We start from the raw sequence: 15,148 nt of genomic DNA on the forward strand, positions 1-15,148 counted from the left end.
ACTTGTCTGTCTGTCTGTCTGTCTATCTATCTATCTATCTATCTATCTATCTATCTATCTATCTATCTATCTATCTATCTATCTATCTATCTATCTATCTTTTTAACTAATTATTCTTTCGACTAATCTTTCTTTCTTTCTTTCTTTCTTTCTTTCTTTCTTTCTTTCTTTCTTTCTTTCTTTCTTCTCTCTTTCTTTCTCTCTCTATTTTTCTTTCTTTCTTTCTCTCTTTCTCTCCCTCTTTTTCTTTCTTTCTCTCTTTTCTTTCTTTCTCTTTCTATCTCTCTTTTTTCTTTCTTTCTTTCTTTCTTTCTTTCTTTCTTTCTTTCTTTCTTTCTTTCTTTTCTTTCTCTCTTTCTTTTTCTTTCTCTCTTTCTTTCTTTTTCTTTCTCTCCTTTCTTACTTTCTTTCTTTCTATATTTCTTCCTAACTAACTAATCTTTCTTTCTTTCATTCTAATTCCAAACTAAATTCAAATTTTGACAGTTGGAGAGGCCCATTAGACTCCATTAGCTGCCGTTCTATGTACTATTTCCAATCTATCTATCTATCTATCTATCTATCTATCTATCTATCTATCTATCTATCTATCTATCTATCTATCTATCTATCTATCTATCTTTTTAACTAATTATTCTTTCTAACTAATCTTGGCTTCTTTCTTTCTTTCTTTCTTTCTTTCTTTCTTTCTTTCTTTCTTTCTTTCTTTCTTTCTTTCTTTCTTTCTTTCTTTCTAATTCCAAACTAAATTCAATTTTGACAGTTGGAGAGGCCCATTAGACTCAATTAGCTGCTATGTGAAATATAACAATAGACTGAAATATAACAATCACGTAATAATTTTAATAGTTTATTTATGACTATCAGTTCTAGCTGGTTTATTCACTACTTTTTCTTCTATAGTTATTAACTCATAAACTAATGCATTTAAGGATGCAAGTAGCTATAGCCTACTCAAAACTTTTTTCCTCAGCAATGATAGAGGAAAAATGATCTACCAGCAGTTCTCAATATAGATTACATAGGCCTACATATTATAGTCCATCACCGATTACAAATTACGTAATTAAAATTGTAGTTAGCAACATTTACATGAAGGCCTAGTCTGACAACTTTTTGATTACGTTTGTTTGTCAAGAATTTGGATAAAATGATTTTGTACCATATTGATATAAAGACATAAAGAGAAATTATATTCCATTCTTAGTTATCAACAACATGAAGCGCACTAAACATTACTTATGTCAGGGTTTCCCAAACTGGGGTTTGAAGGACTGCAGGGTGATCATGAAAAAGTTATACTTAATTAAAACACAAAAATGAAAAATTAACAAAAAAATCAAAATAAAACTAAAATAAAATAAAACTAAATAAAAATAGTATTGTAGTCTTTTTTTTGTTGTTTTTTTGTCTTTTGTCTTTTTTTTCTTTTCTTTTTTTTTATGTGATCAATATCAGAGAGTTGTGAACATCCAAATGTGTTGATAATTTATTTAAATTTCAACTTCACACTTAATCTCAGATACACTTCAAGTAAATATTTGGCCTACAAAAAAGTTTGGGAATTTTGCATCACATGAATAAATAATTATAAACACAAGGGGGGGGGGGGGGGGCAGTGACATTACACAGCCAAAGTCTTCCAGGTTTGAAATATTTTCCCAAAGACTTCCAGAATCAATAATTATATGATGAAGACATAATGTTTAACTGCTATTCATCGGCAGTTATAACTTACATTACATGGTACAATTGATTGTGGTAAAATTGTGCTTTTGTCCCCAAATTCAAAAGCATGGACTGAAAATGTATTTACATGGTATACAAAAAATTATGAAGGGCATTTTGATGCAGATGAAGATCTAGGGCAGCCACAGACACCATGTTTGCATTTATGGGGTAGTTTCTAGAATTATGAACAGGCCATTTTTGACATTACAAATGCCATCCATCTGTGGTAACATATCAGACAGTTATATTTCTGTAAACAGTTTAAAAAGATATCCCAAAAATAAATTTGTGTACATTTTTAAAGAAATTAAAAAAACTCAATCTACCTTTGCAACACTAATGCAGTTGGGTTGGCATGCATGATTACACAGTATGCCTAAATTATGCTTTTGTATCATTTTGTGCATTTGTGTTTGAAAGACAAAAGCCTCAAAGACATAGTAAAAGATGATTAAATGACTCACTGATAATTAATATAATAAAACCAATACATTTGTGTGAATAATATGCAATCATGTAATCAATAAAAAAGTAACTGTAATCTGATGAGCATTTAAAGGGATAGGTCACCCAAAAATTCGGAGAATTTTGGTAATCAAATTTGTTGACGGGCCCCATTGACTTCCATAGTATTTCCCCCCATAAGTCAATATGGGTACATCAACTGTTTGGCTATACCATATTCATCTGTGTTCAGCAGAAGAAAGAAATTCATACAGGTTTGGAACAACTTGAGGGTGAGTAAATAATGACAGAATTTTCATTTTTGGGTGAACTATCCCTTTGCAATGAAGGCTAATATTTTGGATTAAATTTTGGAATCTGATTATATAATCAGTTACTACCCCACGTACTGTCTACCAGTATATCTGAAACTGCCATCCTCTCATTCCATCAAGGTTATAGGAAGTGATACTGATTCTTTGTACAAGAGCTCAAACTTAAATTCTAGGAAATGTGTACACACTACCAATCTTTTTAAAAGTCATATGCTCACCAAGGCTGCATTTATTTGATCAAAAATACAGAAAATGGTCATCACAGCTAGATTTTTGCCCCTTACACTGATTTCACCCAGCACGTAAACGCATTAACCTGCTTTCTGTCGGCTTATTGAAGTGTGCATGTGTGGATTTAAGTGCATCCAGACAGAGCAAGCGTTTTGCAGTAAGGAAGGAGGAAATGTCGCAAACTTAAATTCTTTCGTGCTCTCATCTCATGCAGTAGCGTACCGTACGGTCAAAATGCTGCATCTGTAACTGCATGGGAGGATAAAATATGACCTGCTGACATGTTGCAATACTCTTTAGTTTTTAATGCTTTATTTAAAAATCACAACCAAATAAACAAAATACTCCGAGTCAGATTATTACGTTATGACGTCACTGCCGGGTAATAACCTGATTTATTAATAAAGTGCTGTAAACGTGGTTTACTTGCATTGTCGGCTTATTGGTTTACATGTAAACCCGGACAAAAGGTTATTCAAATAAGCTGATTTTTGGGAGTTATACTGGTTAGGACTGGGGCACGTTCAAGTTCAAAACGGTGCGCAACGTTTTGCTACGGTTTCCGATTTGAACGCCATGTTTCCTGGAAACGGCGTGCAACGGGGTTTGAGATACGTTTTCTCTTGTTTGGTGGGTGTGTCAGAACTGCAGTCCAATCAGCAGCAACATGCATATAAAGCATGCGGTATTAAATAGGGGTGTAACGATACATCGATATGGATCGATGCATCGATATAACGTCTAACGATACGATGCATCGATTCCACACTTAAAATATCGATATGCACCTTTATTTTGACACTCTCCACATTCTCACGTAACATCCTTCCGCTAAAGCGCACATTTTCGTTTACTCACCAACCGCCTGCCGGTGTGTAACGTTAATCTCCTCATCTGAAAAAGACGCCTGACAAGACTGACTAAACCCTAAACAAGTTTTTTTTTTTTTTCACAAAAGCCGGTATTGTCCGCTGTCAAGGCATCGCGAGTTCATGTTTTACAGTAGAAACAGACAAGCACTCGCACCCTTGTTGGTGAACACAACACGAGAAGTCCGTTTTAGCGACTCAGCGCGCAATATTCAGGTCAGATGTCACTTTGAAAAGACGCGCGCTGGCTAAGAGGAGTTTCGTCAAAGCTGACTAAAAGTGATCGAGGATGGATCATTTCAATGAACTCGTGATATCTTCTGCGTAAAAGGAAAATAAAATCTGAAACATTTTCACGGAACCTTACTAAAGCAGCTCGTTTAGGGAACGGAATGGTGAGGGAAAAGCTCTCTGTACTGCGTGTACGTACGTTAATCACAACAACAAAGTTTGTCAGGCATATGTCAGCTGAGGAGATTAACGTTATGAAGATTAAACGAGTGTTGTATTATTTATCATAGCAATTACTTGGTTGTGTTTGACTCAGAAAGATGAAATGTGAATGTATCTGCTCTGCTAAAAAAAAAAAAAAAAAAAACATATTAAAGCATACTTTCAATTAACTTTAATTTTGTAATTTACCTGTATTTTTTAAGTTATTATTATTATTAATCAAAACAACCCAGCTGCAGTTTGATTGATATTACTTGGAATGCACAATAATAATAAAAAACATGATTTATGAGTACTTGCAAATAACCACTTCTGTTATAAATGTCCCAATTGGGAGAGGGTGTGCAATTTTCAAAGAGTTTAATTAAACGTTCATGTTATATATTTTGATTGCATTTGTGAGTTAATAAAAACGTAACTGGTTGTGTGAACATAATATCTAAATATCGATTAATCGATCGATATAGCCCTGAATCGAATCGAATCGAATCGTATCGTGGAATTTTTTGAAGTATCGAAAAATATCGTATCGCTGGCTGAGAGAATCGATATCGTATCGTATCGTCATGAACTGTCCGATTTACACCCCTAGTATTAAAGTGAACTCGCACAATGGGTTCAAGGAAAGTAATTTACAAATGTGTTCGATGCAGCTCGGTATACGCAACAACTAAGGATATTAGAAGACATGTTTGTCGTAAGTTTTATTGTAAAAATATAGGATATCAACATAATGATGTACTTGTTTATATTTTTAGCTTCATTGCAAGTGTATGACATTTGGTATAGAAATAAACAATTAAATGCTTTTCCTAAAAATGAGAAAGAAAATACAGGGTATTAAAACAAGAAAATACAATTTAAAACAATTGTACATTACATGGTACAATTGATTGTGGTAAAATTGTGCTTTTGTCCCCAAATTCAAAAGCATGGACTGAAAATGTATTTACATGGTATACAAAAAATTATGAAGGGCATTTTGATGCAGATGAAGATCTAGGGCAGCCACAGACACCATGTTTGCATTTATGGGGTAGTTTCTAGAATTATGAACAGGCCATTTTTGACATTACAAATGCCATCCATCTGTGGTAACATATCAGACAGTTATATTTCTGTAAACAGTTTAAAAAGATATCCCAAAAATAAATTTGTGTACATTTTTAAAGAAATTAAAAAAACTCAATCTACCTTTGCAACACTAATGCAGTTGGGTTGGCATGCATGATTACACAGTATGCCTAAATTATGCTTTTGTATCATTTTGTGCATTTGTGTTTGAAAGACAAAAGCCTCAAAGACATAGTAAAAGATGATTAAATGACTCACTGATAATTAATATAATAAAACCAATACATTTGTGTGAATAATATGCAATCATGTAATCAATAAAAAAGTAACTGTAATCTGATGAGCATTTAAAGGGATAGGTCACCCAAAAATTCGGAGAATTTTGGTAATCAAATTTGTTGACGGGCCCCATTGACTTCCATAGTATTTCCCCCCATAAGTCAATATGGGTACATCAACTGTTTGGCTATACCATATTCATCTGTGTTCAGCAGAAGAAAGAAATTCATACAGGTTTGGAACAACTTGAGGGTGAGTAAATAATGACAGAATTTTCATTTTTGGGTGAACTATCCCTTTGCAATGAAGGCTAATATTTTGGATTAAATTTTGGAATCTGATTATATAATCAGTTACTACCCCACGTACTGTCTACCAGTATATCTGAAACTGCCATCCTCTCATTCCATCAAGGTTATAGGAAGTGATACTGTGTGATTCTGCTATCAGACATAATCCCTTCTTTCATCATAATTCTTGCAGCATAGGCAGCACATATTCTCTATTCTGCCAGATGATGCATATGGCTATAAACATATTTACTTATTAACATAGAAGAGGGTGATAAAGAGAAAAAGTGCCAAAAAGGAATAAGAGAGAGTGTTAAATGTTTTAATCCAATGCCGTTTGACCGTTTGCATTAAAACGCAATTCAAAGAGATGGTGCTTTAACAGACACACATAAAACATTTGTGTGAACTTTTTCAGAAACCCAACACTAAGTGCAATAAATATTTCTAAACATTTGCACTTAGCCCACAAGTCACTATGAAACTAGGTGATTGTTACAAATGTGACTGCAATACTGCAATTCGACACACGATGGCGCCATAAGATTACATTTGATTCCCTAATCCCCAGCGATAAATCTGTTGCCATTACCAGAGACAGACGGGGGAAATAAATAAATAATACGGATATGCATGTATAAATATGTATATTAATTACAATGTGATGGTTACTCATCCAAACAAGGTAAAGGAGAAAAATAGAACAGCAAGCAATGTTTTTCAGTTTTAGTATCCCATGAATTTACGTCTATTTTAGAAATGAATCGGCCAATCATCATCCTCACAGAAATCTCCCACAGGCTAATTAGAAAAAAGTTTAGCCATTAATTATTGAAAACTGATTTTTTTTTGTCAAGCAAAATCGTCTGAGGTTTAATGAACCATGAATGTAATGCGAAGCATAAGCATGTAATGAAATACAAATGACTATTGATTATTTAATTATATAATTTTACTTAACTGTGAGATTTGCTCATTTTTTAAGGGAATTAGGCTTTTACAATGGTACCTCAGTCTTATACCAAGATACTTTAATTTGAAGTAAATTAATTTTACATATACTGTTATTTAAACATGGCCACATTATTATTAGGTTTTTGGCTAGTCGTAGAGGATCTATATGGAACGGCCAGTATGAGGTTTTCTATTTTCCCAAGTGGATTAATTTTACATGTCTGAATGTATTAAGTGGCTCATGAGTGATTTCTGTAAAAGCATAGCCACTGTGAAGAAGGACAAACACAAAGTGAACATCTGTAGGTAACCAACATTTATTTACCATTATCAACTTTACAATAAAACCAGTAACATCTTTAAACATTAGCAAAATAAAGAACAAAATTGGTCAAATGTATTTACAGAGACCAAAAAGCAGATCAAGGCTCACATTTAACACATAACAACTCTGCTTCTTTTAAAACTTCAAATGTGAACATAGCAAGCTCAAATGTGTTTTTATTTTGTTTTTTTTGTTTTTTTTTTAAAGCCAAGATGAAAATTAAAATGCGATTTCAAACAAACGAGACAAAGCCTTCTGGATATTTAAAATGGTTCTCTATACACCACAAAATACTTAAATTTGGGTTAAAATATAGGAATGTAGAAAGTTGGCAAGTCTTTTTCGATTTCCTTTTTTTTTTAACAGTCATTATATGTGGTGATGTTTATCTTGCACAATTCATCAGTATGGTCGCATCTATTCGGTGGTGGGCTTGAAAGATGCTCTTCCTTGATTCCCATCCTCAACTCACTCTTGCACAGACATCCTGCTTCCAAAAGGTTTCGGCTTTCGCTCGGAATTCCAGATCTTTGAGCCATAATCAGGGAAGTGAACTAGTGAATCTAGTCTGTCATTTGTTATTAATCTTGAAGAAAGTGGCACGAGGAGTCTTTTTTTCACATACATGTGTATATATACATATACATATATCCATGTATATATACATATGTATACATATACACATATATATAAATATATATTTTTTCTTGGAAAAACAGTTCACAAAGTCCTTTGTGAAGTACAATCACTCCTTCTGTTCGGATGGTGCAGGTGTTGAGCTGGTCTCCTCTGTTGGTTTTGTGGGCTCTGCAGCAGGTGCAGCAGCCTCTTCCTTGGGGGCAGCAGGCTCCTCAGCCTTGGCTGCGGTTTCCTCGGCCTTGGGGGTCTCGGCGGGGGCGGGTGTCTCCTCGGCCTTGGCCTCCTCCTCCTTCTTCTCCTCAGCGGCCGCCCCGTTCTCCTCTGTCTTCTCTTCGGCGGCCGGAGCAGCAGCAGCAGGAGCGGCCTCTTCCTTCACCTCAGCGCTCTTCTTGGTCTTCTTGAGCGAGATGCCCTTGAATTTGAAGGAGTTCTTCAGGGAGAACTTCTTCTTCTTCTTCTTGGGGGTCTCCTTGGTGGCCTCGCCCTCTGGTTTGGCGGGCTCTCCCTCGGCGGCGGGCGCGGGCTCGATGGCATCGCCGGCTCCAGGCTCGGATTCCTTGGCTGCCTCCGCAGAACCATTAGTGGTGGCGGCGTCTCCCTCTGCCTTGGCAGACACATCGCCATTGGTCTTAACGTGGCCGTTCTCCTGAGAAAAGGAAAAACAAAATTGGCATTAAAAATGAATGCAACAGAAACCAATATGTTTGAATGTTCACTATGGGTCTACAATGTACACATATGTAGCAGGGCATTCCCTCAATCGTCGACGACACATCAGTGACCCGTCACGTAAATAATGCATGTCTTCGAGGTGACGCCTTGCAGTACCGCACACCACCGAGCGAGGGCGATAGAGCCATACCGAACACACACACAATGCGAAACGAGACGGCAGCTTTGGAACAAAAGACTGAGATCGAGCGAAGCACGATGGAGAATTTCATTGAGTTTCATTCACCATTTATCCATCGACGATAGAATAACTACAAACGTCGATTTAAAAAAGTAACGTAAAATATAAGTACACTCATTGATAAGAAAGACGTTTTGTCACAAAAAACCTCAAAAGCTTGACCAAGTGTGGACTCTCGTCTCAATGTCTAGACTTTAAAGCTCGTGCGTCTGCAAATTAAGACTCCACGCGCTTCATAGAAAAAAAGCCCAAGCAGAACCCGACATAACCTCACGAGATTGTTTTTTTATATATATATAATGAAGTAAAAAAAAAGTACAAATGATAAACTAACACAATAATGTATCGAATAGAATGTATAAAATACTTAAATAAAAAAGAATTGGGAAAACAAGACCATATTCTCAAATACCAATTAACAACCACATTTTCCAGATTGATCGCAACCCCCTGCTGTTAAACCATGCATAGTGAATACGTGCAGCATCCTCCTACACTGGCATTAATGGAGATCGCATGGCAACAACACCGACCGTCTCCAAGCGCTTGAAACGGACTTTAACGGGAGAAATAAATCGTGAACACGTTAAAAAAAAGAAAGAAAAAAAATCCGCTTTCAGCTCAAGACAGGAAACCGTGTTTAAATAGCCTAATGTGATTCTCTCGAAAGAAACCGTTCGGTTTTCTCGCCTGCCACTGCCACGAGACATGAAATGATAAATAAGACAATGCATAAATGGTATACTTCTTCTATTTCGTTGTTTTCCCATTAAAATCACCGTCTTTTTCGGCACACTCAGAGTGATACTTAAATGGCTGACGGTGGTTTGCAACTCTCGCCGAAGCACTTGTTGGTCAGATGTGGGTGTGTCGCAGATGGGGAGATGAATTACCTGTCCGTTAGTCTTGACGGCAGCCGGGTCAGCAGCGGCGGCTTTCCCCTCCACAGCCACTCCTCCCTTTGATGCCTGGGATCCCATTATGCTTAATGTGGTTTTAAAGTAAATTAAAAAGAACTCAAATTCAGGTAGGTGGAAGAATAATCCAGACCAAATGGCGTGACGTGCATCCAAAGGCGCGAGGAAAGTTTTTTTTTTTTTTTTTTTTTCCTTTATAAGGAAAACTTGAGATGATCCACTGTCTTCCACCCGTGAGCGTCGAAGGCGACCTACTACTACCAGTTCTAGTTCCACAGCGCTTCAAGATAACCAAAAGCCCCGCCCATGGGCGTGCCTCGGGAACTCGAACCAATCTGAGGCACGGCCCCGCCCACTTATTGAACCCTCCATGTCCCACCTCTTTGATTCCACTTTATGTCCATGGAAATAGAAAATGGCATCAAACTGGAAAGAAGAGGGAACCAACAGGGTGACTTGTTGAATTATCTGCTTACTGAGAGCAATGGGGTTTCAGTTTAATTGAACCCATTCACCCTCACTCTAGAACTAAAGCATTAATGACATGTCTGTGGTGAATGTACTCTGTAGTCTAATATACTCGACTCACTGTTCTCAAAACAGCAGTACCATTCAATGATTAATATAAATGCATACTTTTACCCACTTCTCTGATAAACAACCTGTACGCTTCATTAAACTGTTCATGGTAAATAGCTAATGTGTGTGTAGTCTAGAAATGAATTAACAGTTAGATTACTATATTGTAGGTTATATTTTACATTCTGCTAATATGTGTGGCAATATGAACACATCATTTATATGTGGTGGTATTAAAAACTGTACACATTACAGTGTTGAATCAGAAATGATTTTTGCTTGAAACATTGATATTTATTTATATATTTATTTTTTGCATAACAATATACAAATATATTAATATGACATAGGCATAAGTGTGCATAAACAACAGCAAAAGTGTGATTTACCAGCCTGGTAAACATGGAACAAATGTTTTAGTATTAGCCACATTAATAAGTGACAGATGAATCTGCACCAGACTACCATAAAGTTAGATTGGATTTAACCTTTGGCATTACGAACATGGCAAGAAATATCTCCTCCCTTTGAAAATTTGATAAGCCGATTTATTTTACGATCCTATCTATATACGATTTTATGGTTTGTTGCATTTTATTATGTGCATTTAGCATGAGAACAGACCTGTGACCCATTTGGGCAGCAATCCGTCAGTTGAGAAACACTGTTTTATTGGTTCTCACAGTTTTATATTGATAATCAGATCTTTTCAAAGTGCTACAAAGGATTCCCTGAGATATAATATATACAACATAAATCTTTCTCCTTTTTTTTTTTCATTCTCCTTTTCCTTCTTCACGTAGCCCTCATTTTTTTTCTCTATGGCCTTGTCAAATGACATAAAGTCTAAACTGTTTGTGGAGGAATGCAAGGCATGCAATCGCTCATGAAGAATGTTTCACCGCATATGCATCTCGCCACTTTCTCAGAACCTCAGGGAGGGGGAACGGGGCAGAATACGTTTTGTGTGTGTCAGATGAGAGAATGTAATGAATAAGCTCATATATTGAAACAGTCTCCTCTTTTTTCTCCAGGGAGAGAGTTGGGGGATGGGTGTGATGGAGAGGAGGGGGAGTTTTCTTGTGCCCAGAGCTTTTGTGATGTGGTTCATTTTCTTGATGGCGGGTCAGGACACATCACCTCATCATCCATGCGTCAGACTCTCGCTTTCCCCTTTCCCAATGGCTGAAAGGCCTTTATTGTCGCCAGATCATTTCGAAAGTTAGAGGGAAGAGTAAATGGCCAGCGTCCTCCACAGTGAGGCCTACAGTTCACACCTTCCATCCAGCAGAGAGTCCTCTTTGGCTTGGTGTTTTAATCCCTGTGGAGCTGTACGGCCAGACAACAAATAGCTCCTGCAGGAGCAACATCTCGCACATGAATGTCAATAGGTGTGCTGATATGCCAATGATAGGGACATCAGACCGGGCAGGGCAGGTGAGAACTAGTCTCAGTCACTGTTCAGCTCTGTGACTGTTTCGGCCACAGCAGGGAGCGAGAGAGGAGGATGGTGATGGTGTGAATGTGGGGGTTGATCGCCCTACAGCATTATGGACTCAACTGAAACTAGATGCTGACTTTACAGAGTCCAGTGCAGTGAAAGCTGGGGGAAATCTGCCAAGGAAAGAATAAATGACACATTCAAGCCTCATAGAATTGTTCCCAACTAAAGCAGAGTTTTCTGGTAGGCTCAGTGGTTGCCACTGTGACCTTAAGGTCAAGTGAGCAGAGTTCACATTCCTCTGAGTTTTCCAGATCCCCCTTGGTGCCTTTAAAAGGCTTCTGAGCTGATTTGCTGCCCATCTCAGTGGCAATATCTCAATCTTTCGTTTCATGTTTCATGTAAGAACTAAAACACAATTAAGGCATGTTTATTGTCTTTCAGTAATGGAAACCCACAGGGAAACATTTTATTTAATTATTTTAATTTATATGCACCAACAGAGCAGTACATAGCAATGAACAGCAATTCATCTCTATTAATTTTAATCTCTTAAATAAATAAATTTGAATTTAATCTCTATTAATTTACAAAAGTTTGGGGTGTAAGATTTATGCTCACCAAGGCTGCATTTATTGGGTCAAAAATCCAGTAAAAACAGTAATATTGTGAAATATTATTACAAATGAAAGTTTTCTGTTTTAATTTATTTTTAGAATGTAATTTATTCCTGTTGGCAAAGCTGAATTTTCAGCATCATTACATGATCTTTCAGAAATCATTCTAACATGCTGATTTGGTGCTGATTTGATGTCAAAAGTTGTGCTGCTTAATATTTTTATGGGAACCGCGATAGTTTTTTTTTATTTTATCTTTGATGAACAGAAAGTAAAGTTCAAAGAACAGCATTTATTTGAAAGAGAAAACTTTTGTAACATTATCAATGCCTTAACTCTCACCTTTAATCAATTTGATTGAAATAAAAAACTCACTGACCATACACTTTTTAATGTACATAACATTTTATATATATATATGTATATATATATGTGGCACAGGATAATGTTAAATTCTTGAGTGATGACAATTTGTCATTCTATCAGAGTTTTGAATCAATTAATTCATAGAAATGAATCAGACTTTAACACAGTTTTTGCTTCTAAAGTTTCATTCCAAGATGCTACAGAAACAACTGAACGCTCTCTCGTTCTTGGGAAGTCACAAGGAAGGATGGACCTTGAAACTATTTAGGAAACTTAATAGCTAAATAAAAACATTCAAATATTTACAATTTTGTTAGATTAGAAGCTGAATCGCCACAAATAAATAATGAATATAATGCCATTCTGTCCACATAGCTGAGCTTATAATTGAGCTTAACATTTTTCTCTGCATCTGGGATTTGAGAAAGAGATGCCACTAGATGGTCAGATAAACATGTCTATGTGTGCCATGCATTGACATCGGCTAAACAACAGCATGCTCTCAGGATCATGTGAGCTCTAGCGTGATCGATTCGAGCCATGATAATTATATAGGTTATGTTATTTTGTGTAGGACCACCGGCAGGACTCCATGACTCAGCAGAAGACACCGGTCTCCTCAGGGTGTGAGAGGCAAGAACTTTGAGACGGAGTGCACTTTTAAACTTTAAACTTAGCTGTCTGGAAGAGAAGTCAGCACATGTTATTGCTCCGGTGTCTTCTGAGTAAACTTCGCCCCTGATGGAAGTGAGAGCACGGGGGAGGACATCAAGGGGAGGTGCATGACCCACTCCAAACTCTATCTATTTCTGATTCTTAATAGCATATCTCTCTCTTTCTCTCTCCCTCTCTCTAAGATACGGCCTAGGGGCAGTTGACTGCTTTCTGCTATACTCAACGTGGGGCATCTTATCTCTTTCTTGTTTTTTTCTTCGCAACACTCAATGGCCCTTTTTGTTTGGTTGCCCAGATTTCATGCCTGAACACAGAGTGAGATTTATATCCTCAAAAGGCCCTATTGTTCTCCATTCAGAAGGCAACTGATGAGCATCACAAGCTGGGATGAGGGGAGGGTAGGGAGAGAGAGAGAGAGAGAGTGAGAGAGCCAGAAGAAGAGAAATGTTATATTGTATTGCTTAATAAATCGATTTATCACAAATTACTCACTCAATAAAGTTTCACACATCGGCAACTTTACACAAACATTCCTTTTTCCTCTTCCTATTAACCGAAAGCTTTGACTAAACAGTATTGCCGGCTGTGAAAATTTCTGTGTTACAAAAGACCCGCTGCCATATAGTATTTTTTTTTTCCGTTTTTCGTGAGTTTCCACACTAGAGGTGACTTTTAGCTCATTAAACGCACACTGCTATTATCCAAAACATGTCTGCTGCTTTAATCTGGCCGTCGTCATCGATCAGTAAGACGAGATAAGAATCTCCCGAGACAATGGCAGCATATGGCATTGCTTTTTAAGAGACAGATGTTCAACTCGGGCTAAGATGAAGGCAAGAAAATAATCTTGACTTTAGCTTTGAGCCTTAATGTGCTGGAGGGTCAATAGGCCAATAGGTCACTCAGCTCGGGGACGTTTTCTTAGATGTTTTGCATAAGGCCTGACTGGCATGTCACAATAATAAACTATCTGGTCTGCAAACAAAGTTTAGAGAACCGCAATGCATGCTGCCCTATGTGCAGCTTCTCACTCTCCACGTCTTGATGCAGTTAAAACATCCTTTTAGTCAAAGAGTCTGATTGACTATTGAGTTTCATAGTCAATCAGTTTGAATATACAGAAGTGCAAGGACGAAAGGAAAAGTTGACCTATATTTCATTCCAAGTCAGTTAGGTCCCATGTTGTTTTGGACCCCATTGACTTGCATTGTATGCACAAAAACATTCTTCAAAATTGTTTTGTTCTTCAGAAGAAACTCATACAGGTATGAAACGACATGAGAGTGAATAAATAAATGATGATGGCTTTTTCTTTTACATTTTGTTGTGGTTCTTACTCAAAACTATCGTATGACTGCAGAATTTGGTATTTGTGCTTTCCAAAACTTTTTTTTTGGAGCTTAACAGCCTGTTGTCACTATATGCTTTTGTGAGTGGTAAAGATCAGCATGATCATTATTTCTTTCATATCTCCTTTTGTATTCAACATAAGAAAGTCAATTTCACTTGAAATAGAAAACTATCCCTTTAAGCCAGGATTTTTCCCCAACACCAACAGTAAAGTCCCTAAACATGGGACTTTAATCCATCAAACATTCCCTTCACTTCCCTTCAGAGGAATATTGTTTTTCAGTGTACCAGCATTTGGCCACTGTTAGTTCTGCATTACTGACCCTGGAAAGCACCTGCTGTCCCCACACATAGTCGTGATGATACGGCAGATACGTGCCCCACCTGTGTTTGCAAACTAACTAGCACGTGGTAAAAACCAAAAGGTCTTTTTTTGTGCCATGACATTCACTGGGAATCCCTCGAATGAGTTCATCATTTCAACATTACTCTCAGATTGTGGCTTTCACTTTCGCTTTATCACATCACCCCTTCTGCTTTTACTTTCCCTTTTTGTGTAACCTCCCCACAACGGCTGCATCAGCAGTATCTGGGAAATTCCAGAGGGCAAATTCCAGCAAATATGCCAATTAGCCATTAAACAGAGTGAGATCAAATTTACACGGG

The 15,148-nt window shown here is 37.1% G+C and overlaps 1 protein-coding gene across 2 annotated transcripts; it reads right to left on the minus strand.

Annotated features, from left to right (window-relative positions):
* Window positions 1–7,481: 7,481 nt before the first annotated feature.
* Window positions 7,482–9,725, minus strand: marcksl1b (MARCKS-like 1b). Of its 2 annotated transcripts, none has more exons than XM_079878765.1 (2): window positions 9,431–9,725; window positions 7,482–8,270 (listed from the first exon to the last, which is right to left on the minus strand). In XM_079878765.1, the coding sequence occupies exons 1-2, from the start codon at window positions 9,515–9,517 to the stop codon at window positions 7,731–7,733; spliced, it is 627 nt and encodes a 208-aa protein (XP_079734891.1). In that variant the 5' UTR covers window positions 9,518–9,725; the 3' UTR covers window positions 7,482–7,730. The 2 variants fall into 2 exon arrangements, with proteins under 2 accessions (XP_079734891.1, XP_079734892.1); XM_079878766.1 differs by lacking the exon at window positions 9,431–9,725 and adding an exon at window positions 8,359–8,441.
* Window positions 9,726–15,148: the final 5,423 nt, after the last annotated feature.

This window comes from Squalius cephalus, assembly GCF_949319135.1.
Source record: "Squalius cephalus genome assembly, chromosome: 8".
Lineage (NCBI taxonomy): Eukaryota > Metazoa > Chordata > Actinopteri > Cypriniformes > Leuciscidae > Squalius > Squalius cephalus.

Coding starts and splice junctions, on each gene's coding strand:
- marcksl1b (XM_079878765.1), bottom strand. CDS start 9,517: ATGGGATCCCAGGCATCAAAGGGAGGAGTGGCTGTGGAGGGGAAAGCC. Junction 8,271..9,430: donor CCGTCAAGACTAACGGACAG/GTAATTCATCTC, acceptor TCCTTTTCTCAG/GAGAACGGCCACGTTAAGAC.